The following is a 25,168-nucleotide window of genomic DNA, read 5'->3' as shown; positions in this document are numbered from 1 at the left end:
TTCCCACCTCCTTGCTGAATGCTATAAGCTATTTAGAGATTTTGAGCTGCAATTAAGTATGATAATGTAGATGCAAACATAACTGATAATCTTGATTTAGATTAGCGTACACAAAACATAAATAGGAGCTATTGTGCAAAGAAGGACTTGATTCATTGTTTTTACAGAGGCCGTGGTTGATCAGCCCCAGAACATCTTTCCAGCTCTTTTTAAAAGTGGAAACAGCATTCACCTTCCCTTAGTTACTAGGGACCTAGTCTAGTTGATACAATTTTTCTAAAATGACAGAGAAGAGCCTCATGGTAACATAAACCATCCTGGTCAGTACCCTCCAGATGCCTCCTGTGTGGTCCCAGGAATGTGCACGAGTCAAGACTTTTGAGAAGATCCTTGACTCAGTTCTCTTCCACTCACTTCTCTCCTCCCTGAACCCTGTTTCAGAAAACAAAAACTGTGAAATTTTATTTGTGAAGACCAAGACAAGGAAGTCATTGAGTACTGCATCCCTATGTGAGTCTGCTTCCTCACTTAGCAAAGGGCCATCATGTTCCACAACTGCGTATTTCTTCTCTTATTTTCCTTCAGCCCCCTACTTTTGCCTCCTCAGCAGTCTGTTGCCTTCTACTTCACCTCAACCATTTTCCTCTCAGGTGCCTTAATCTTCTCACAGAATGCAGAACTACTGCCATCTAAGCCCCTTCAACATCTTGGACCCTTCCGCATGAGTATCACTCAGAAGCACCCTCATGCAGTGCTAAAAGATAATATGCCTGGCAGAGTTTGTTCTGTATTTGCTCCTCTAGTCTTTGATACACATCTTTGAGAGTTCTGATGCTGAAAAAGGGATCACTGAAATAACACAACATACTGCTTACAATGTGTGCTTCGTGTATAAATGAACCAAAGAAGAATGATTTTTCAGTATGAATACAAATCACTTGTGTCCTTAAGTAGCTGTTTTGCTTAATTATTAATCATCTGATTAATGTTTGTAATTGTTGTACTTGTAAAAACAAGTAATGTTTGAAAAATACATTTTCTTAGTGTTTAGTCTTTGAGCTCATACTCCTGTCCACTGCTGTACAGTCATTTGACACTCTAGAGTTAACACAAATGCATTCATTCTAGATACACACTTTGCTTTCAAAGCTGCTCAATGACTTTTGTAAACAGAAGCTCAAAGATAATTTTTTCTAAGTCAATACACATCCAAAGGCCAAACAAACACATCTGTAAACAGTGTACAGGAAAGTTAAAGCGAAGAAATTACTAACCAAAGCCTTAGCAACAGCTGTGCAGCCTAGTCTATGTGGTAAATAGCAACAAAAACAAGCTCTATTCATTTAAGTTTGTAATTGCTTAAGGTGTTACTCATTAAAGGTTTACAATACTTTATTTCTAGTCCAGACAGACATATGTGCTGGAAGGAAATAAAAATAGAGACAAATTTACACTACAGAATCAAAAATAATTTTCACATTTATTCAATCATTTCTTAACAAAAAAACCCCTAATACACTTTAATTTCCTCTGGAATTTTAATTAGATTGAAAAAGAATGCAGGAAGTTCAAGGACTATTTTTCAGAGCAGTAATTATTCAGGTAGTAGTCTTCCCTATTATATCTTCTGAAGAAAAGCCATTTTTTATACCTCATGAATTTTTAATTTGATAAGGTCTCTGTGTTGTGTTATCCCTTTTCATTTTGCTGCTCTATTCTCATAAATGTTCATTTCACAGCAGCTATAGCACAAGAGCAGCAAAGCAGGCTGCCGCTCAGCCGAACAAAGGCGCTCCCACACAGCCGAGTGTCAGTGTCTGGGAGCTGTGCAGTAGAAAAACACATGCCCACGGTTGCTCAAAGATTCCACTTGAGCTGCAACGCAATGCACTGCAGGCATGAATAGCCTTTCTTTTACCTTGTTTATTCAAGAACTCTGATCTAGTGCAGCCTGCTTTTAAGTATTTGATATCCTATGCTGAGGAGACTAAATAAGCCTCACTCCAAATTAAGAACCTTCAGTCAAGCTGTTGTTTTTTTGAAAACTTATGAAACCAAAATATAAAGGTCTTCTCCTTAGAGACAAAAAGGCCTTTGCTCTAGGATTTCATATTTATTGTGCTGGCAAAGTCAATCCTATCTCTGACAGAAACTGATTTTGTGATAGGTTCTTTTCTGCCCCGAGTGCATTTAAAAACAAAGCACTCATTTCTCTAATTTCCATACTGCTTCTCATGTAATTAATCAAAAGCATAATCTAAACCAACTTCCTCTCCAAGCACATTATCATGAATTAGGAAATTGTGGGAGAAAAACATAAAGAGAAGCAAACCTCTATTTTACATCTTGTTTAAGAAGTAAATGCACACATGTATGCCTGTGTGCGCACACGTGTGCGCTCTCATTTCTCATGCCTCCAGTGAGAGAGGTCACAACCCTTCAGACTTCAACCCCATCACTTCTAATTTTTCAACTCGGTTCTCAGAAGAGAAATTCAACCCATCTGGTTTTCAATTTTACAAGGTCATCAGCCATGAAAGAAAATACAGCTTGAAAAAAAACAGGGACATATAATCTCCTCTCAGTATATAAGAGTAGATTACACAGATGTTTCTGTTAGGTCAAGACAAACTACAAGCAGAAAAAAAAAAATCCTTACCACATCATTACACATTTGTATGCCTACTACTGGTTATTTCTTTCTGCTTTTACCTTCCACTTTTCTATTCTTCATTTCATATGCAAAATTGTCAACCTTTAATTTCTGCCAATACAAAGCTGAGAAAATCTTGCCTTTGGTGTCACTGAAGGCACATGTGGCCTCGTGTTGCACTGAGGCAAAAAAAGACAGTTCTATTTCCTACTACAATGGGGTGAAAGCAGACAAAGCAGAACAAACACCCCAGTCTTTCTTCTGTTTTGCTAGCCACAACAGCCTGCACACCCAGAGAACAATCAATTGTGCATCTGAGCTGGACACTGCACTGATCAGCTCACATTTCCAACAAATTGCTTAGAAGTGCTGGTGAGAGGCTTTTAGTTTGTTTTCTTAAGAACGCGGCTGAAAAGTCAGTAGGCTCCCTGCCCACAACCAAAAAACAGAGGCTACTGAACTTTGCCCAAGGCTACTGTGGAATTTAGCAGAGGCCACTGACTTTTTCAAACTTCTAATTTTCTCTTAATTTTTAATAGTGAAATCCAGAGATTTCACTAAACATTATAACAAAACGTGAAGACCTAAGACTGGTTACTCTGATGTGTCTTATCAGACAAGTTGCTTGAGAGGAACTTCATTATACTACAAATGGAGCAGTACTTACCCAACGAATTTAATCAAGGTGGGACTGTTTTACCTTTATATTACTGAGTACATAGCAATGCCTTGCAGTCTAAGATGAGAATCAGTGTCATTATATACATTTACTAACCAACCTAACATGGGTTTCAAGCTCAAGAGAGACTACAACCAGAGAAACAAAAAGTGAATGCAAAGTTACAATGGATTTGACTATATCTGTATCTGATAGATGATTATTTTATTACTTCTTATTATCGTGACTAACTTATTATAGCAGATTATTTTCTAGGGGATATTTTTTTAAATAGTTATTCTTCTGGAATGGACTTTTCTTTTTAAAAAGCTTCAAATTGGACATACAGCTTCAGGGGGAAAATAAAGAAAAGAAAGAAATAAAATAAAATAAAATACAAAGCATCATATGATCATATGAAGCACTCAAAATAACAAAAGAGACTGCAAGATTATCAACAGATTTCCCAGTATCCTCCAAATTGGAGGACCATCACAGTAACATCTTAAAGAATTTATAATATAGATATATTCGGGGATATTCCAGATAACTGCACAGTGTATTGCAGATATAAATGACATTAAAAAAAAAACTAGCCATTTCAAACAAACAGCACAACACCTGCAACAGAGAATTAATTTATACTTCTGCTACAATCAAAAACACTCTCACAATTCATATGCTGCATTAATTTAAGAATAAAAGATGTGGGAAAGCTTATTTAAAACATTTAAGAAGCTTTTGGTATCTTCCAAGTTGTGAGAAACAGTAACAGAAAACCATGTGAAAAAATAGATATATATTTTTTTAATTTAGTGCTCTTTCTTTAACCACCTCACAATCTACAGGCCAATCAAGTTGTGGAGCATGTCTACCTGAACCTCCTTCCCTTCTCCAGCACTGCAAATACATACCAAACTGTTAATTGGAGTAATACTAATTAAAAGACAAAAAGCATGACTACATCAACAGTGAAATTGCCAATTAGCACATAAGGCTTCCTCATTACTGCTGGTGAATGAAATGTGAAGCCTGATGTGGATAGCGGTCATAAAAATAAAAGACATTTCAAAAAAGCTGATAGGCCACATTTTCAGCTCATATCAGAAGTTCTGTTGGAATCAGTAAATGAAAAGTTGACCTACAGGAAAAAGACAAGTTCCTACATGTTGTGAAAACCACTAAAGAATTACACTGTCATGTTCCACATCTCACAATCATTTTTGTAAGAAAGAGTACTGCTCCAGAGCATCCATCTAGAAAGTACTTTAAAATACATTTATAAAGACAAAAAGGGCAATCTTTCAGTGGACAATTTCCCATGCCTTTATACTCCACATACATACTCCTACTTCATATATATACTCCCCAGAAGGGACTAAGAATGGATACTGAAAGCAGTCCAGATGATCTTAGTTTCCTTTCATCTTTAGAAAGAATAAATATTCTTATATCCTTCATTCTCTTTCAATCAATCATCATTTTATAAAAGTTACTCCTACTTCCAGATCTCCACAACCCTAAAGCTGCTTGTATCAAGTGCTTGCGTTCTTCACATATTCTGTATTTCCTCAACTCTTGCTCCCTCTTTCTTCATCTCTCCTTTTCAAAGGTTCTGAATTCTAATTCAGAGGTCTCACAGGAAGAAAAACCGAACTATTACCAGCATTATTTTTCTGGTGAGAACTGGAGTATATATTTGTTTTTCATTTGCTCCCTTTTAATCAAGCATTTTGTTGACCATAATCAATTTCTTCGCTCAGGAGAAAAATGTGCAATTATCTACAATAAAGAACGTGTGTCTAAGGAATAGGGTGGGGGGAAAGAGAAATCAATGGAACCATCTGTCTGACATTCCTACAACATTATAAGAGACTTGTAATTAACTGCTTGCCTACCAAAGTCTGCCAGCTTTAACTCCCCCGTGTCACTGATCAGAAGATTCTGTGGTTTCAGGTCCCTGTGCAAAATGTAACGCTGGTGGATGTAAGACAGTCCTCGCAGCAACTGAAATAAAAATAACTGAAAAAGAGGGGGACAAAAAATGACCTCTGTTAATATTTTGCATATAACCACAGATGATTGCTTCACAGTATGCAGGATGCTTGCATATTGTGGTAACATTGTGTTAGAACTCCTCCCAAACTGTGTAATTCCCACCCCAATTTAACACATGAAATGTCCATCTAAAAGGTATGTACTTTGCAAGGACTAACCTCATTTTTCAAGCCCTGCTATATTATAGATTCTACTTGCCTACGTTAAAAAGAACAAGAACAATATAACCATGTGCAGAAGGCTCAGTTCCTACCAAATTATAATTATATTCCATTTACCCATATGGCCTTAGAGATTAGGTGGTAGCCTGAAGACAGATGTGTATCTTCTCTAATTATAGGAAACAACAGTATGGGGCGGATAGGAGTGGGGAGATAAGGCTGGGGGATGGAACACTGAAGCTAAAACAAAGAAATTAATTGTATAACAATAATGCCTGTGTACCCAAGCAAATCCCCAAGTAGGGGAGGTTTCCCTCTTTAAAGCTTTTTATGGGAGTTATTTAGGTACATTTCATAAAGAAATAGTAATTCTTAACAAGCCTAAAGATGACTTTTTAATTACACTTATAAAAGTTTTTGAAGTAGATTTAGATAAAACCCAACTCATTCCCCAAGGATTTTTTTTAACCCTTCGCTATGCTCTACAAATGTATCCCTAGAGCTAAGTATTAATGCTGTATATTTTTGAAATTTACAATTATAAGCAAAGACAAAAAAGATGGAGAACTTTTGTCCTCCCCTTTTCATCTTCTCTCCCATCACCCTCCTGCATTCTAGTGGTGTCTGATGGAAAAGGTCGTAAATCTTATCCTAGCAGACTTCTGTCAATACAGAGGGTGAAGAATTGCTTCCTAGGAGCTTTCTTTGCACTCTGAAAAATGTATTGAAATTTATTGAAAAATTACACAGATAATTCCTATTGCCTGATGTAGTCAAAGGAATACAGTTTCCAAGTGGAAACAGAACAAGCATGTCTAATACCAAAAAGATGGGATATTCAAGAGTGGATATGGACCTTGTGACCCACAGCTCACTGGCTGGTGAAATGTGCTCTCCTGTGAAATCCACACCAAAGATTCGAGGAAAGTCAACCCGCATGCATGAGAATCTCTAATTAACTTGCAACACAAGCATCCTATTTAGTGACTGCTGAAGTGAGGAGACATTATAGAAGGGGTTACAAAATCTGATTATAGAAGAGAATAAAGGCTGACATGAAAGAAACAGAAATGTCATGTTACTGAAGTTGAGATGAATTTAATTGCATTTCTTTTTTTTTTTCTCCAAGTGCAGACACAATAACTGTATGTTCAGCTATTTAGCCAGGGCGCAAAGAGCCATATCAATCACTTTCTTGCCAGAGCTGGGTCTAACAATGTGCTGAGGAAACTTAACAGCAAAAGACAGAAATAAAAGAAAGAATAGCAGGAAAGTCATACATAACATGCACATTCCTTTTTAGAATTGTGGTTAAAATGGAATTCATAGTGCACAAAATCTATCTTAAGGGCAGGAAGAAGAAATGGCTTTCATGACAGCCTTAAAAAATAAATTCTATTACATCACTTTCAAATACTTTTTAAATAAAATATATGGTAAATAGCCATTTTGCTAAACCAACTCAATTGTGTTAAACTTCAACTATTATTTTTAAATATGCAAAGAAATGTCAAACGGCACATTATCTCACAGCATTATGGTCTTTATAATTAAAGTGTATTAACTAGTGTGGCTTTTCATTTGGCTTTAATGCAGAGAGTCAAGTGATTTGACATGACACACTGTACTAAGAAAAAAAACAGTAATTTTGCAGCCAACCAGCACAAACATACACTCTTGAGGACAACACTGGAATATGAGCTTATTCCAAACTTCTGGACACGTCGTTCTTGTGAAGTACTTTCACAGAAGTCAATTAACTCAGTCCCATACACTATATGAATTGTTTCCTCTTTGGATGAAGATCATAAGAGAGAAAGGGAAAAATCTCCCTGAACTCATTACAGGGTAAACTTTGCCAAGTTTTCGCTGTCTTCTCTTTTCCCCCTCAGTGGTGTTTTACTTTGGTTTTATGAAACGTGAGAAGATTTAAGTGAAAATATGAGCCTAACTCTTGGCAGTATTCTGCAAACTGTGTGTCCTTTGGGACTGGGACTGCCTGGAAAGGGAGAACAGCAGAAAAGACTGTGTTTCCAATTGCTACCCACTCAAAGAGAAGAACAAATGAATTGGAAAGAATTGTTTCTCATGCCTCTGGAAACACCTTTTAGGCAAGTAATCTCCACTGCATTCAAGGAAAGCTTGGTATGAGAAACCTCTCTGCTTCCCTTCAAAGCTATCTGTGTTATTTTCATAAGAACAGAAATTAATTCCAAATTAGGTACCTTTACCTCTTATATGCATATACAGTTGACCTGAAATCAGCATGCCCCCAAAACCACTGTCAAATGCTCATTTAACCTGTTCTTTGCTCAACTTCCTCCATCTTGTTCAACTCTGACAGCACTGAAACCTCAGCCTGGGGCTTCTGTGGGGGCTGTGAACAGGTTCCTCAACTAACATCTCCTGTCAACTCTGCTGAAGGCTCAGCCACCATAGGACTACAGCCCTCTAGACCAAAAGACAACTGTAAAAAAAGTCACGCCAATATCAACTTTATGTCAACGGGCTTTTTGTGAGAGGAGAAATTATACAGAAGAGATTTGTGGCTCTTGAGCTTGAATGTTACTAGCTTTAAAATTTCCACTGCTGTAAACAAAGCTATATAGCCTTCAAATAACCTGTAATAGAAAAATTGGGACATTACTTGTGTACTGTTTGCTGTTTATTACTAACAATGGAGATACAGTGATAAAATGAGAGACTCATAAAATGATAAGGGTTGTTGTGATGAAAACTGGAAGAGAAAGAAAACAGAAGCAGGATAAGTCTATAGAAATAAGGCTTTTGGGAAGATTTAATCTTGTGCTAGGACGCTCAACAGCTTTCATATTCATACAAAAAACGCATATATATAATTTGGGTTTCAGGCCTTGCTTATTTAGGATACCTGGTAAAAAAACAAACAAACAAACGAGCTTTTTCAGCCTAAAAAATTACACTGAGTTTTCACTTTAATCTGAGCTACATGTTCTGAAGAAGAATTTTCATTGTCGCAGTGAGAAAAATGCACGCAGGTCAAAGCCAATCTGGAGTTTATAGACTGTGATATTAAAAGATTATTAGCACACTTTAAAACTTACAAGAGAAAATTATCCATGACACAAAATTACTGGCATCTATAACAAATTAACCTAGTTTTAGGGTGTATGTCCTGGTGGCCACTTGAGCTACACGTAACTTTTGACCAAATGCCTGTTCAAGCCAATTAAATATTTTGAGAGACTTGCCAGCTGCTTGGCTTTACAGCCCTGCTTTCGTGGTGTTTTTGTGAGTCTGGGCAGGCGTACAAGCTAGACCACTGTACAGCTGCAAGATAGCTCATGCACAGCAAAATGCTTTACTATCTTGTTGGCCCCTGAAAGTCACATAGGATCTCGAGTTCTTCTCATCCAAATGAACACATAAACTAAGCATTAACACAGGCTATCCAAAGCACACCTACAGGGTAAGACTGCTGGGAGTTAATGCTTTCTGACTTAGTCTCAGATAGCTCTGAAAAGTATAATGATAAAGGGGGATGACCACATACAGATGATCTGTGTAGAGCTTGCCCAGATGAGGGCACATAATTGCTTTCCATTCCCAGAGATGGTAAAGAGAGTTTCTGGCAAAGCATGTTGAAGTAAGTGAAAAGCAGGAAATAATTCACAACATTGCCAAACAGATCCTCCAGAAAATGCATAATTTCAACAGTGTCTGCTGAGGCATCAAGGATCTCAATGATAGTAAAGATGCTGCCCCAGAGGCCTGCGGGGGATTTTTTAAAGAGAGGAATTGTCTTTTACTGATGACATGGAGTGATTTCTGAATGAAGCTAGCATTTGAACTCCCTTACCCCATGCTTTATTGCAAAAATAAAGAACCTGGCCCTAGATACAAAAGTAGAAAATAAATGAAACCTTTTAGTCTATAGAAAATGCACAGAAATCTTTGTAGCAAGAAAACAGAAATGGAGCTGAGCTAAGCTGGACCTTAAGTTCACATCAGTGGGTCAGAAGAAAGCTGAAGTAAAAGTAGATTAATGTGCCAATCCTTTAGCAAACTCACATCACTGTATTAACATAGCTACTTTCAAAAAATAATACACAATACTGCACAAGCTCTATCATCACTGATAACACAATGCTCCTGCTTGCTGTATGTATTAATGCACACCAGCTGGGTATCACATAATCATTTGAATTCTCTTGTGTGCATTTGGCATCAATCAATATTATATTCAGTCTTAATAAGCCATGAAATCTGACAATGCCAATAAAAGTAACCCAACTCAGGACACCTTATGCTTGCAAACATCATACTTCTCCCATGCAGTACAATCACACAACCTTAGAAACAAACTCGACTAAACACTGTGCTCAGCTAGGTTTTGGTTTACTACATGGTTTGGGAATTTTTGATCTAGTTGTCTTAAGCCATTAGCATATGAAAAACCTACCTGGTAATATTTATTAACACTGAGACAATGAGAAATATCAGTGTGACTTCGGCTAATGTGCCAAAAGCTGAACATGTATGATATTTAACCACTGCTGGTTTTGCTATTCTTTTATCTCCTTCTAACCAGGATAATACTCACAAAATTAAACACAAGTTTTCACTTCTAAGAATGTCCTGGGGAAATACCTAATTTTTTAGGTCAAAGCTTCATAGACTCTCTTGCAGTCAGGTGAAGAAATTCCAGGAATAAAGTGTTGACTTGAGATGAATTTGAGTCCTGAGGAATAAATGATCTTATCTGAATAAAAAAATTGTTAGCTATTTGAATCATGATCATAAGCAGCTTTATATAATAAAAGCTTTATATAATAAGCTTTATATAATAACTCCTCTTTGACCTTCCTCAAATCAAATTCTCTCAAGAAGAATTTTAAAATACTTCTGTCCAAAAATCACTTTTAAAGGCTTCTAACTTGTTCTTGCCTTCCTTACACAAAAGTCTTCCAAAGACAATTCCACAAAGAAATGTATAACGATACAGCCACTGGGAACGCAAACCATATAATTTATCTTTAAAAAGATCCTAAAAATACAGATTTTTTCCACTTCCTAGCTGCAGAACCGAACGGGAAAGAGACTGGAAAGTGTTAATTGGCTAACTTCTATTCTCTTTGATGTTCCTTTAATCATTTTTTCTCCCCTCTGGGTTCAACTATAGCCATGCAATGAGAAAGGTGTGTTTAATTGAGTATAAAGACGCTCCCTTATAATCAGTTACAGTCTACTAATGTTCAATAAGTGGAAGATTATTCCAAATCCTTACTCCTGAATGGCAAAAGCAAAAAAAAAAAAAATCCTATAAATCACCTGTTCTCCCTTTCATTCCCATGCTGAACTAGGCTGGGGTTGCAATTGGTTTCTCACCAATTTTAGATGCACAGGAAAATGTTTTCGTCAGCCCTGCAATATTCTTTTTTTTTTTTTTTTTTTTTTTTTTTTTGCCATATGTGAACCATGTGCATCATACATTGCACATATAGACAAAACATTATACATGCATACATTCAGTTTGATTCGGGGTTTGCACATATTTCTCACTGTAGTAAATGTAAAAATTACATTCTTCTAGCATGAATTTTAACACACTGATAAAGATTCTGTGTTTACTATTCACAGTTGTGCATATTATCAAATCATTACTTTAAGTGACAAGACTGACATAAAGTTGAGTGAAATGCTGGTGCCATATTTAACGTCTGATAACTAAAAAGTCTAATTTAAATAATCAATTCTCAATGCCATGTGTAAAAGACAACCTTAATTTAGCATAACATTATTCTGCCTGCTGTACACCTGCTTGTTCAGTGGATGAGGAATGAAAAATAGCAACTTCTCAACCACATTAAATAGCCTTGCTTCCTACTTAGCATATCTGTTAGAATACATTTTTTATTCAGCTCTACATCAGCAACATCACTAATTTCAGCATGCAGGAGAGAAATTTAAAAAGGATCACGTTTGTTTGCTTTGCTTCCAGTAATGACCACTAAAATGAAAAGGAGCACCATAACAGACATTCATTTCAGAGTAAAAAGGGTGCTTTCACCAGATTCCAGTGAGTTAATGAGATAGGTGAAACAAGATACAAAATTTCACTGTAGCCAGATATAATATCATAGTTTCATTGTCCAGTTCCTGTGTATCTAAGTCTGTGGCAATCAGACACCACTAGTTACAGAAAGGAACTCACATGTCACATCTTCTCCAACATCATTTGTCCCACATTTGTCCCACAGAGACACAGGACAGGCCATGTGCTTCAACACATTCTCGCCCCCTGCCCCCCAGAGGGCATCAGAACACAATCATATGATGGAAAGGAAACAGAAGCACCACAGTGAGGTCACTACCAAAACCCAGAAAAAAAAATAATCATTCTTTTCAAATACTGTGCTTTACTAACAAACGTATGTTTTCTGTATTACGAATCTCAAAAGCAGTTTCTGACTAGCAATACCCAATATGTAATGCTCTGCTACTGCCAAAGTTTCAGCAACTGCATTTCCAACTCAGTAAGCCTTGTGTAGCTTGGATATAAACTACCTAATCTATCCTTCCAGATTCCAAATGTTTCCCTATCCTTTGTGCTTCAGGTTATTCTACAACAGCAATCAGGTTATTTATAAATATTTACGTTTACAGAAGACATAAGATAACTGCTCTATGACTTTGACTTGAATTATTAATTTTCACATTAGTCATTAAATGACAAAATTATTCAACTGTCAAGATCAGATTCTACTCTAAAAACTGCAATCATTAATTAAGGACAATGTTCATAGACCTGCTGTATGAAGAGAAATAAATGAATGCTGCAAAAGACTCAAATGCCAAAGAAAGCCTGAGATTTCTGATAACATCACATAACTGTATTTCAGTTATGTGAATTCACTCTGTTCAATTCACTCTGCATTTCATCTTGTTTAGGAGGCCAGTAATAAAACTTTAGTTTAATAAATCCAGTATTTTTGGCATATTTGATTTAGGTTTTTTTTTTCATTTTTGTTAACTTATGGCACTGATCACTTCTTGAGCACTTGGCATGGAAAAATGTTATTGCACTAGATAATGTTTCAATAGTTCCCATTCGTTACTTTTCTTTCTTTTCATCTTATTCATCATCTTTTTTTTTTTTTTATGGTAAAAGATGTAATACTGAAACTAGATATTTTTGTGTGTGTGTGTGAAATTTGAACATATTTGTACTAGAGATTACAGTGTTGTCCCTGGAAACTCAGTACTGAATTCCACCCCGTACTTTGCCAAATATATAATGCCACCTCGAGAGTCAACAATTTTCTCTGACTTAGAACTTCAGTCTTAGAGTGATACAGTATTTTCCAAAGGTTGTAGATAGGGGTTGAGATTTTGCTTTTGTTTAAAAAAAAATGTCCATCATTTTTACATGGAAGTTTGCTGCATCTCACTTCCTGGGAGCAAGGAAGACTCAGAATTGAGAAGGGTAAGAGCAGAAGTCAAGCACTCCTGGGAGAAAGCTGAATACTCTTGCTCCCTGCATGCAAAGTTCATCAGCAGTAGCCTGCTTATTTCCCTTATTGCTTTTTGGCCCTGGAAACAGAAAAGCTGCCCAGGGAGAGGAACAAATTAGAGCAGCAATATTAGATGGAAGACGAACAAACTGGAAGCTCCTGCTCCCTATAGTCACAATAGATGATAGGAGCCTTCCAAGTTGCCTGAAGTAAAAGATTTAGCAAGTGATTTTAAGAGATGGAGACAGTTTTTGTCTGGTTGACAAGCACACTGTCATTCACGCTGGTGTTGCACAGATTGAGGAACAGTGGGTAAGAGGCAAGTGACTTTATTTTGTCAGGTATGTTTTTCTTTTGAAGTTATATGCTCACAAAAACCAATATTACCTCCAACAGTGTGAACAGAGAAAAAAAAAAAGAGAAAACCACTCTTTTTGCTTTTCTCAAAAGACTACAGCTATTTCAATGCAGCATCACTAATTAAGAAGCAAACCAGCTTTCATTTATTTTAAGGGAAGGAATACAAAGAGGCAGTGCAGGCATGACAGATGTGAACCTGTGCTCCACTTGTTCCACCAATAATAGGAATAATAGTAATTTTAGAGAAAATGAACTCAGCTATAAAATAAATGAATCAAAATGGAAAAATGATTTTAAGTACAGATAAAAATAAAATGTGACTGGGAATGCAATAATATGGAGTAAAAAATGCAGTTAAATAGCTCTATTATTTCAAAGGTAAAAGGAAGGTTAAGAACAGTTTTAGCAGCGTGATACATTTTCATGGGATGTGCTGGAGTGCCAAAAGTAGATATTTAAAAATTAAATTGTAAGTTTACAAAACAAGAACCGCCTGTAGACAGCTGCAATCAAAGATTTGGGAGAACCAAAAAGATACATCAAAATGGTGGGGAGGTAGCCCTGTACCAGACCAAAAGAGGCACAAATCAAAATGTAGCTCAACACAAAAAGGAATTTGCAGACTCAGCTCCCTACCGTGATCATCTGAGCTTATGCTGTAAAAAGAAATCCAGATATTTCAAGAGTCCAAGAAGCGTGAATTGTAAGAAGTCAGGAATAAGTCCTGTTCCTCAGTCTGCCACAGTCACACTTTGAATCTTGGTAGCTCCACACAGCACACACTTCTATGCTCCACCCAGGCTGCATCAGAACCTTCCAGTAGACGCAGAACAGGGCATAACTTATACTTGGGGGCATATACTTAGGATATTTGCCTGCCTTCAGTTTTGGAAAAACTGAAAAAGATATCTTCAAAACCAGAGAAAAAAGATAAGACTGTGCCTATTAAACAAGAACTTATTTCATGATTAGCTTTTTTCTTTCCTCATCTCCAGTTGTAATACCATCCACAGTATATTCACATATAGTTATAAAAAAACAGTAGATACGCAAGCTTGTTACCTACCAACATTGTACACAATTGTACATTTGGAAGTAACAGTCTTTGGAGAATTTATAGATTGAAATCACTCTTTTATAATTTATAATATATATATATAATAATATATATATTATATAATATATATATAATATATATTATATATAATAATATATAAGATTATAAAATCATGAATCGTTTGAGTTGGAAGGGACTTTTAAAGGTCATCTACTTCCAACTCCCACACAATGAACAGGGACACCTACAGCTGGATCAGGCTGCTCAGAGCCTAATTCAGTTTGACTTTGAACACCTCTAAGAACATCCAGGGACATCCAGCACCTTTACAGGCAACCTTGTGCCAGTGTTTCAGCACCCTTATCATAAAAACATTTTCTTTTTATCCAAGCACAATCTCCTCCCTTTTAATTTTAAATAATTTGTCCTCTCCTATCACAACAGACCCTGTTAAAGAGCCTGCCCTCTTCTTTCTTACAGTTCCCCTTCAGATACTAAAAGGCTGCTCTCACGTCTCCCCAGAGTGTTTTCTTCTCCAGGCTGCACAGCCCCATTTCTCAGCCTGTCCTCACAGGGGAGGTGTTCCATCCCTTGGATCATTTTTGTGGCCTTCCTCTGGATGTGCCTACATCTCCCTCCAACAGATCCACATCTCTCCTGTACTGAGGACTCCACACATGGAAGCAGCACTCAGGTGAGGTCTCACAGCACAGAGCAGAGGGGCAGAATCAACTCCCTCACACTGCTGGCCACACTTCTTTTAATGCAGCCCAGGATATGGTTGGCTTTCTGGGCTGCGAGAACACAGTGCTGGCTCATCCGCCAGTACTCCCAAGTCCTTTTTGGCAGGGCTGTGCTCTATCCTTTTATCCCCCAGTTTGTACTGATAGTGGGGTTGCCATGACTCAGATGGAAGACTTTGCACTGGGATTTGTTAAACCTCATGAGGTTCTACTGGGCCAGCTGATCAAGCTTGTCTAGGTCCTTCTGGATGGCAAGATTCTTGGTTAAACTTTCTCAGGAATGGGTGCATTAAAAACAATATGAGATAATGAAATTTCACACACAAACTCTTTGAAGAGTTTAAAAACTGATATATTTTTTTTTAAGACTTGAGCCTCCAACACAAGGAGTAAAAAACTCTGAAATCACTATATGTGAATATGTACATATCACTAAAAATGCTAAAAAAACAACAAAGCAATATTTTTTGTTTGCTTGCACTTATCCCAAGACTTTTACAACTACGAATGGAGACAGACATTCTTCTTCATATTTCCATGTACTTGTAATATTCTGTTAATTCTTTACTTAAGATATCTAAGTGACAGCAAAAATCCTATCCTAAACCACAAAGAAAGGCAATGTCAAACACAACACCCAAGGGGACAGCAGGATGTATGTCCATCAAAGTAATTTGGATTTTGTTTTATTTACAGTTCTTCATCTAAAAGTAAGCCTGAGGGAACGGCATTGTTTTAGCTTGTAAGTATGGTGAAAACTCAGAAATGTAATTAGGATTAATATGTTCCACAGAAACCAAAACATAAGTAAATAATGGCTCTGCTTCTGCATTCCCACAAAGTCCTGATTTATAGAAACTAATGTACAGTATTTTTGGAAGAAGAAAGATTACCTGGTTTTGTATTTATAACAGATGGCAGCAAGCCAGACAGAAACATCCATTAGTAGGCTGTAGCCTCCTCCAGAACAAAATTAAAAGGCAGGGGGCCTTTGGTCACACAAGGAGAGCATCAATGGCTTAATCCCACAGGTTAGCCCCAGAGAGCCAAGACTAATTTGTTGCTTCTGGGATATAATTGCTCAAGTGGAAGTTTTTAAAAATGGATTTGGAGATAACATAGCCAGCAATTCAGAACAAACAATGTCTAAATTCTAAAACTGTAACAAGAAAGAGCTGGCAGGGAGAGAAGACTAATTAACACAGCTCAGTTCAACCCTTGAATATCAGCTATAATTCTGGATGGACAACTGCGTCCAGAAGCTAGAATCAAAATAGGTGACAAAGCCTCAGAGTAGTGATTATGTACATTAACAAATTGAGTACTGTGCAACAAAGCATTAAGATATTATGCAGTAACCATCATATCCCTCTGCAAGTAAAGAGCAATGTCAGCTTATAATTTGCAGGCTGGCTGTGGCCTGGGAATTGCTTGCCTTTGGGACTGAGTTTCTTGCTCTGCACAGCCTGTCCTCCTTGCTGAAGAAAGCCTTGCATTTGGCTGAGCAGTTTTCTTTGCCTCACAATTCAGAACAGGTAAAGAATCCACTGAAACCCCAGTCAGACTGATTCAGTGTTAGAATGGTAGGAGCTCAAATCACCATGCCAGGTTTTAGTACTGCTTTAAATTAAGGCTAGCTTTCGCTGCTGGCCTGCTAATAGATTCAACAATCAATTTTCATTAATATTGTCTAAGAGAAGAAAAAGTAATTGTAATTGTCCAAAAGGACATTTATGGCAGAAAGACAGTTCCATCTGCTCCAACTTTCCCATGTTTTTTCCCTCTTTCTCCAGTTTGTTTTCTATTAATAATCCATTTGGATTTAATTTATAAAAAAAGAAAAAAGAAAAAAGAAAAAAAAGGAACTAGCAGTACATCAGACTTAGCTACTTAAAGAAATATTTCCTATTAACTCTGAAAAGTGTTGCTGAACACTGCTCCTACATTGTAAAGGCCGCTGAAGGAATATATGCAGCAAGCTTTGAGAGGAAAAAGCTTCTGCTGCAGCTCCCTTCACAACTCACCCAGCACTTAGCAATGCCCCCAGGGCATCTAGCCAACTAAATAGCAAAGCTTTCCTGCTAAGCCTTCCGCCTGCCTCAACATTTATATATGGTTTCTGCGATAAATCTGCTTCAGAAGACAGGTAACTCAAGATTTAGTGGAGTAATGCATTAGCAAGCCTAATTATCCATGTACGCCTGTCCTCCTCCAACAAAAGCTCACTGGGCCCTGATACTGTCAAGAAAAGGTAGAATTATGTGAATTCCAATCTCCTCACAGTGGGGAGCAATTAAAGCTACAATGACTGCTACATAGTAGGACTCAGGTGATCCAGTGCTGCAGCCTTGCAGTATTCCTATGAGGTTGAAGCAGCATAAGGGACTTTCAAAATGAGTTGTAGTTTATCCCAAAGCTCACAGGGCAGAACGTTCAGCTTTCCACATAGGGAGATGAAGCACAAAGTCACTGTATCAAGAAACACATTCAGCACGTGAAATAAAGCTTCTGAAACTCATCAGTGAAGAAGCTCAAAAGCTGTGAGGAAGAGCTCCCACATGGCCCACATTCCAGGGCTGCACTCAGAGAGGGACTGTAAAGGCAGTGCCTTCTGAAAGACCTTTCCTGTCCACCCTGCCAAAATGTCTGAGTGACAGTCACAGGTTACAAGTATGCTACAATGCTTGCAGCATGCATACCACTTATTTTCAAAAGGAAATCTGTTTATTTCATTTTGGCCAAATATGTAGAACAAGAAAGAACTTATTTTCTTTTTTGACAGCAGTTGTTTTCATTTAATTCAATATACTGCACATGTCACTTTTCAGTAAAAGATGTCAGAAAATTAATCCATTTTATATAATGGTATGATGTATAACAGTGATCAGCTATTGCAAAAAATAATTTATTGCCTCATCTGAAATATTTTGTTTCCTTAAACCAAACAGGTCTTTTGAATTTTCCAGGAAAAAATATACTTATTTTTCCATGAATTTCTCAATTTCTGTGTTTGGGAAACAAGACACCGAGTAAAAGTCTCAGCATGAAAAGAAAAGATTTAAGCACTTCCAAAGAACAACAATGGGAATGATGTCAAAGTGCAAGACAAGTGTAACAACTATCTGTGCAGTCTACATGCACGAGACACCCTTTGCCTGTCTGACTGGCTTCCCTTTAATGCTAAAATAATTTGGCTTAATACCCAGAAGGCAATCGAATCAAGCCTCTCCCAATCTATTTATCCAGTAAATCCTGCTAATAACACCCCTTGCTGCACAATGATTCTTAATATCTACCTTAGAACAGAAAAATGAAAAACAGTGAGATCAGCTACGAAAATGCCTGGTCAGAATGAAGGGGCTAAAGGATTTTATATGTTCAAACAAAAAGCAATACAATCAGCTAATAACTTGTTACAGTCCCCTCAGACACCATAACCTTACATTGAGGTACCTCTCTGGAACCTACAACATTTTTACTTGGGAGTTTTATGGCCATATTGTCTTGTCCTAAGAGCAAACCCTTGAATGGAAGAGAGGGATTACCAACACTGTAACACTATTTACTCATGCCTTCTGTCTTGGAATCAATTTCAGAGATTACAGAAGTTCTTTTTAGAGGAAAGTTCAAATATCTTTACTATATATGTATATATATATGTATGCATATGTATGTACATGTATATATATATATATACACTTCAAATGCCAATCATTTTCCCTTTAGCTAGCAATTAGCTTCAACAGAAGCAGGAGTTTATACATACATTTATCATTACTGTACTTGTCAATCGTGTCCTCTTTTTGACTCTTACCTTCACATTTTCTGGATGAAGCCCTCCAGGGTGTTTGTCCATGTACTGACATAAATCAGTGTGCTAAAAGAAAGCCAGATGGAAAAAGGTGTATTAATATCTGTATGACTACAATAATAAATATCCTCCTACTTCAGAGTGGAGAGAAGAAATGGAAAATAAGGAGATTTTTCACACACACACACGTACCTTTAGGCTATTATTTTTTTAATAATCTTAACCTGACTGATAGGAATATTCAATTAATGCAAATTGAATTTGTTTCCAATGTCGTGCATATGGTAAATGAATTATTTGAATTTCAGCATCATTTTATAGTTTGTATGACCATATCACTGTCAATACCATACAGTTAACATACAGGGGAAAAGGAAGAAACTAAGGCAGAACCTCAAATGCTACTCATTCATTAAAACTTTGCCTTCTAAATATAATTTTAGGTTAAGAATGGTTTAATGATTTAGAAAATAAAATTAAAAGGCATAGCATGTCAGAGTATTTGATAACACTTTTCAGCTCAAAAAGAAGCCCATGGTATACATATACACATGTACAGCTATTAATTACAGAAGCTTTAGCAAAGTTCCTCACTGAAGACTTGAACACTACATTTTCACTTCACAGTTGCATATTTTTCCTGCAAATACACCATAAAATCTTTTAGAAAATAAGGAGACCAGCAGTGTATTGATTAATGCTATTCATTGGTATAATGCTTACTGTTTACTAATGGATACTTATTATTTTTACTATGAAAACATTATTTTCTCTGAATTCCTTTTCTTTCATTTCCTCACTTTCCTACCAATCAGCAGCACACTCTCAGCAAAGTGGCATTTTGTTTCTCTGATTTGTTTGCACAACTCAGCTTCTGGAATTACATTCAGAATAAACAAAGCAAAAATATGCACTGGAATAACCACCATAACCACTCTGACTTCTACATCTGGTTTCAGAGCACATCTGGTAAAAATCATCCAGCATTCCTTGAAAAGCTGCTTGGTGATGCCTGCCTCACATCCAGTACAGACCAGATAAATAGGGGAAGTCTGAAGGTGAGAGTTTTGGATAAAAACTGCCTTCCACAGATTAAAGCAGTTTCTCTGTGCAGCACGGTGCTCTTTTGGAGAATCGTCAGATGGATACATAGGGAAATTTACATCTGCTATGATGCAAGAACAACGCTGACCACAACTGCGTATCATCTTCAAAAATGATGGCAATGCAATGCACACGTGGAATAAATGTTGCAATGGTGTGATGTGCACTATCACACCTTTTTTGGTTGTTCTTCCTTGGTTTCAAGATAGCAAATGTCTTCAATGCAGGACACTGCTTGAGTCCCAACGCAAGCCACGCAAATCTCACAGTCAAACAGATGCACCACCACAAGTATCACAGAACAGAACTTCCTCCAAAACACAAGCTGCAGTAATACATACTTCAGCTCACAGTTACCACTGTAAAATTAGTGAACACATTTACAAAGAAACCGAAGAACATACCCAAGTTAGTGAATATTTACTGTCCATACAGCGGTTCCCATTTAGTTTTCTGCAACTGTATCAATAAGCTGTGCCACAATGGACCAGATATCATCCTTCAATACTCATCAGCACATCAGACAACTTTGTTTTGTGTTACTATTATCAACAGTAAGGAAAATAAAAAAGTCACCTGTTAACCCTGTCATATAAAAAAACAAACAAACAAAAAACCCTAAGAGCTTTCTAAGACCCTGCTCTTCAGTCACATCACTAGTTACACAAATTGTTTTATTTCCAATACATTTGCAACAATAAACCCATTTTTTTCCACTTACATTTCAGTTACCATCTGGATACTTTTCCTCCACACATCATCAACTATGACCAAACACAAACACAAAACTACGATTTGTGTTATGTATCATTCACTACTTCTTCCTATTCCAAGGACCAGAACAACCAGCATCAGTAACATGTATAACTTGCATCAGTAGCTCTCCTGCAAAAACTGATTATTGGTATCTATTGCAAATTTCATACATGCAACAACTTCTAGAGAATCCTTGAAAACTAACAGTCAGTGAGCAGCAACTGCAGCAGCCTTTTGGCATCTGTTTTTCCCCTTCTCACAAGCTACATACATAGAGAAACCTCTAGATCTTCATTCACACTGTAAACAGAAATGCAAAGTATTTTGTGTTAAATCTTTCAAGAACTTCTCTTGAGAATAAGTTAATCTTTTTGATAAAAGCAACGAAACACTATGTAACCAACCAGGAAAGAAGGTCATAAAATTATAGTAAGTTGTTCCTCACTTAAAAAAAAGAAGATAGTGGGACAACACAACATCAGCTGCTATTCTTTTCCCAAGGTAGGGGCTCAATGCATTGAATTAAATAGTACAGCCAGGAAAGCTGACAGCACAGCAGAGAGCTACTTCTAAACCGTTTTCTCATGGCAGGCAAGTGCCTGCTCCAGTGCTTGTGTGCTCGGCTGGCAGTGCAGATGAAGCCACAAATGCAACATTCAGGAAAGCATGAGAAAAGGAAACAGAGAAAACTGGGCAAAAGTACTTTTCTAATGGCATTCCCTGTGTATCTGTGACACCATATAGAAGACTATATTTTTCCTCTCTTACTATATTTCAAGTCAGAAGGCAACACGCTTTGCCAAGTGGAACAGTGGCTGCAGATACAGCATGACACACCACCTGTAAGGGTTTGCTGTGGCTAGCACTCTGGTCTAATTAAACATACTCTCTAAAAGAAAATTCAGGACAGAATTATGTATTTGTTATAACACAAAACTATGCTGAAGTGAGGTAATAAAGAAGAAAACAAATGAACCAAACACCTTTGACTCTCTCCAGTATCTCCGAGGCGAGGATGCCTTACAGGTAAGCAGGATACACTAGGAATGCATTATGGACTCCCCAGTAATTGGCAATGCCTGTCTCACACATTCCAATCCCTAGCTGATCTGGCTAGGCCAGTTCTGCTTCAAGCTATAGCTTCTAACAGCTCTGTCAGTTGCACTGTAAGCCCTCAACACAGACAAATTACCACAGGTAATTCCACACTGACAGATTATTTGATATTTCAGATAAATTAAAAATCTCATCTTTCCTGCTCTTAAAATTCCACTAACCTACCCACAGGTATATGTACAAATAGCATGTTAGCAGTCATCTGTTTATCTCAGCTACATAGAACTGAACAGAGATAAATCAAGCTTCCATTGTGAAGAACTCAAAAGCAAGGAAACTCCATGATTAATAGTGTTTATCCAACCCTTCATTTGTTTGCTCAATGAATTGACACTGTGATAACTTTACAAATGCCTGATGTGACTGCATGCTTTCCTCCTTGCAGGATGAGACACACTCATTGAGCAGAATTAGGAGTATTTGATTACAGAACAGCTGTTCTGGTTTTGTGGTGGGTTGTTTTTTTCTCCGTTCCTTTCTCACACAGCTTGCAGTCTCCGACTTATGTACTACATGAAGGCAGAAATATTAATCTCATAGGCTTTCCTGCCCTGTTTATTGCTATGCTATTCACATGCTTCACAAACATAAATGATTTTGAGAGCAATTCAGGGGAGATGTGACATTATTCCTTTTTATCAGGTAGGGAATTGAAGCACAGAGAAAAGAGTCTGCAGGAGCACTGATTTAGGGAAGTCAATAAAAGCACTTTGGTTTTCAACTTTCAGAGTATTTGGCCTTCTCTCTTTTGACTGACTTTTGTTACAGGTGAGCATGTGACACTTTGCAAGGGAGACAGAATCTCATACAGAATAGAAGAAGTCTACTATTTCTGAAATGTAATGCAAACTTGCAATGACAGCAAAAAACTCTGGTTATGATGAGGATTTCCATTGTGGCATCACAAAAAAAAAAAAAAAAAAAAAAAAAGAGAGAGAGAGAGAAGTGCAATAAACACCAGGTCATAACTCCACTGCACATTCCTCTGCAGATCTGCACAATAGGCTCTTCCAAGGATGCCCAAAAGAGATCTCACAGGCAATCCTTCTATTGGCACCCATTAATTTTAAGAATTTGACTTTGCCACTTAACACTACACTTTGTGCAAAATCTGTTATGGTTTAAGTAAGCAATTCGACCTCCTCCCACCAATGCCTCCCACAGAAGCAATTCCACTGGCTCTGGGGATGCAATCTACATCATTAAGAGTTGTGAAAGACTAAAGTGAAGTTTCTGAGACAGTGAAACTTCAAAGAAAAAGTTCTTAGGTACAAATGAAAATTTTTCTGAGGCAAATTAACCGATCAATATTGTTAGCATCAGATTTCTTCAAGCAGATGTATTTTGCTAAATTAGACCAGAAGAGCATTGCTCCAGAGATGCAATTTGAATTTGGGGTTCTGGCACATGTAGCTGCATGTCCTTGAGGTAGGCTCCATCAAGTCTTTGTGCTACCTTCTCTCAGCTATATAAAACACAAACCCTTACCTCAGTGAACATAGCAAGTAACTGGACTTCCACCAGAAAACTCTGCAAGTCCCAGGATCATCCCTGGATGGGCATCGTGAATTCTAGTTAGGGACTAGAAGAGAAGGAATAGAAAACTACCACTACAGCACGCTATTTCCATTCTTCTGTTTCTAAACTCTGTGTAGAAGTACATCAGTCAATGCCTGCTTCTGACCTACTCCAATCTCCATAAATTTCAAATATTTTTCTCCCAATAAATTCTGTGTTTCGGTTCACATGAAGAAACGTATTCGAGTTTTGCTGTAGATTCATGACAGTGTATAAGTCTGCAGGTCATTTCTGCTCAGTAAGGCTCTGTTTTAGGTTAGCAGACAAGCATGTGTATGCTTGTGACCATACTGTGTATAATTGTCTGCTGAGGGGAAAAGGACCCAGGCTGATATTTATACAGCTGAACCAAGGTTTACATACATTGCATTTTATTTCTGGAAGAAAGAGAGTCTGTAAACAGGAGAAAAAAAAAAAAGGAAAAAAGAAACAAATGTTGACGATACAGACTCCCGTTGAAGAAAGAATTCCAATTATGAATAAATGAGAAACCACAACCTACAAATGTCCTCAGATATGCTCCGTGCTTCACTTGAATGTCAAATATTTTGCTCAGCTCTCTTGCTCAGAAATCAGAGGCTCTGCTAACCTACACAAAATGTGTTCAGACAAATAGCAGGATGTCTACTTTTAAAGGCACTGCCAATGACATGAAATGGGCTCTACTTCCACTGCCCTTTTTCATAATAATTTGACCGTCACTCTCTTCTAATTAAACTAGCCATTTCTATTTTCCATGCAATACATTCTCTTTCCCTCCTCATCCTCTGTGATGATAAATCTACATGTGACTTAGCTGTCCCATAATTCTGCCTAATTGGTTTCAGCTGTCATTTTTGAAGCTGAAATGCATGCAGAGCCCGGGGCTTGTGAACGGAACAGGAAGCATTTCCAACCACATTCCCATCATGTAAAACCAGCAATGTGAAAGAACCCTTCCATTAAAACAAAAACTGCACTATTTGGCTTCTGGCAATGACATCATGCAGCAGACAGATTGTATTGTTTCACTTGGGCAGCAAGACTGTTGCAAGCCATTCTTTTCTGTTAAAAGGAGAGAACAAATTATTCATGCCCTAGCAGTTTCACTGACTAAAATACTGCCCCTTTTGTCACCGACAAATTCTCAAACTGATAATGCAATTTACCAATAAAAACACAGGCAGTGGTAATATTTGATGTGACAACAGAACAAAGAGAAGTTAATTCCATTTAAATTGAATGTATCCTCTAGCCAAAGCGTTCTGCAGATTACTGCACAACAGTTCAATACTTCTGGTGTTTTCAAAAATGTCGCAGACCTTCATTTCCATATATTTCTGTGACTTTCTACAATTCAGGCTTTTCCCCTTATGAGAACACACAGCGTTAGCCATGCTCACATAGAGTGCCCTATAAGCCATAACTGAGCAACTTCCAGAAAAACAGCAGAAGGCAATAGCAGCAGCTGGCTTAAGTAGCGAGGGAAGGACTTATATTAGGGATTCAAGAAAAAATATAAAAAAGAAAACAAAAACAAGACATCTTTAATGAAAACAATTTTGCTAACAGATGTTTCCAGTGACTTGGATCACTGTCACATGGCCAATAAAGGCAAATATATGAAAATACACGAACATT

The 25,168-nt window shown here is 37.3% G+C and overlaps 1 protein-coding gene across 5 annotated transcripts in view; it reads right to left on the bottom strand.

Moving 5' to 3' along the window:
* Positions 1 to 25,168, bottom strand: part of CDK14 (cyclin dependent kinase 14) — a 306,835-nt gene that overhangs the window by 151,013 nt on the left and 130,654 nt on the right. For all 5 annotated transcript variants that reach the window (XM_052696727.1, XM_052696729.1, XM_052696730.1 and 2 more), the window contains 2 exons: positions 18,998 to 19,060; positions 5,210 to 5,333 (listed from right to left, as the gene is read on the bottom strand). In XM_052696727.1, the coding sequence (XP_052552687.1) occupies positions 5,210 to 5,333; positions 18,998 to 19,060 (187 nt within the window). The remainder of the gene's footprint in view (positions 1 to 5,209; positions 5,334 to 18,997; positions 19,061 to 25,168) is intronic.

This window comes from Tympanuchus pallidicinctus, unplaced genomic scaffold (assembly GCF_026119805.1).
Source record: "Tympanuchus pallidicinctus isolate F22 unplaced genomic scaffold, pur_lepc_1.0 scaffold3, whole genome shotgun sequence".
Classification (NCBI taxonomy): Eukaryota; Metazoa; Chordata; class Aves; order Galliformes; family Phasianidae; genus Tympanuchus; species Tympanuchus pallidicinctus.
This window is presented reverse-complemented; position numbering and strand designations above follow the sequence as displayed.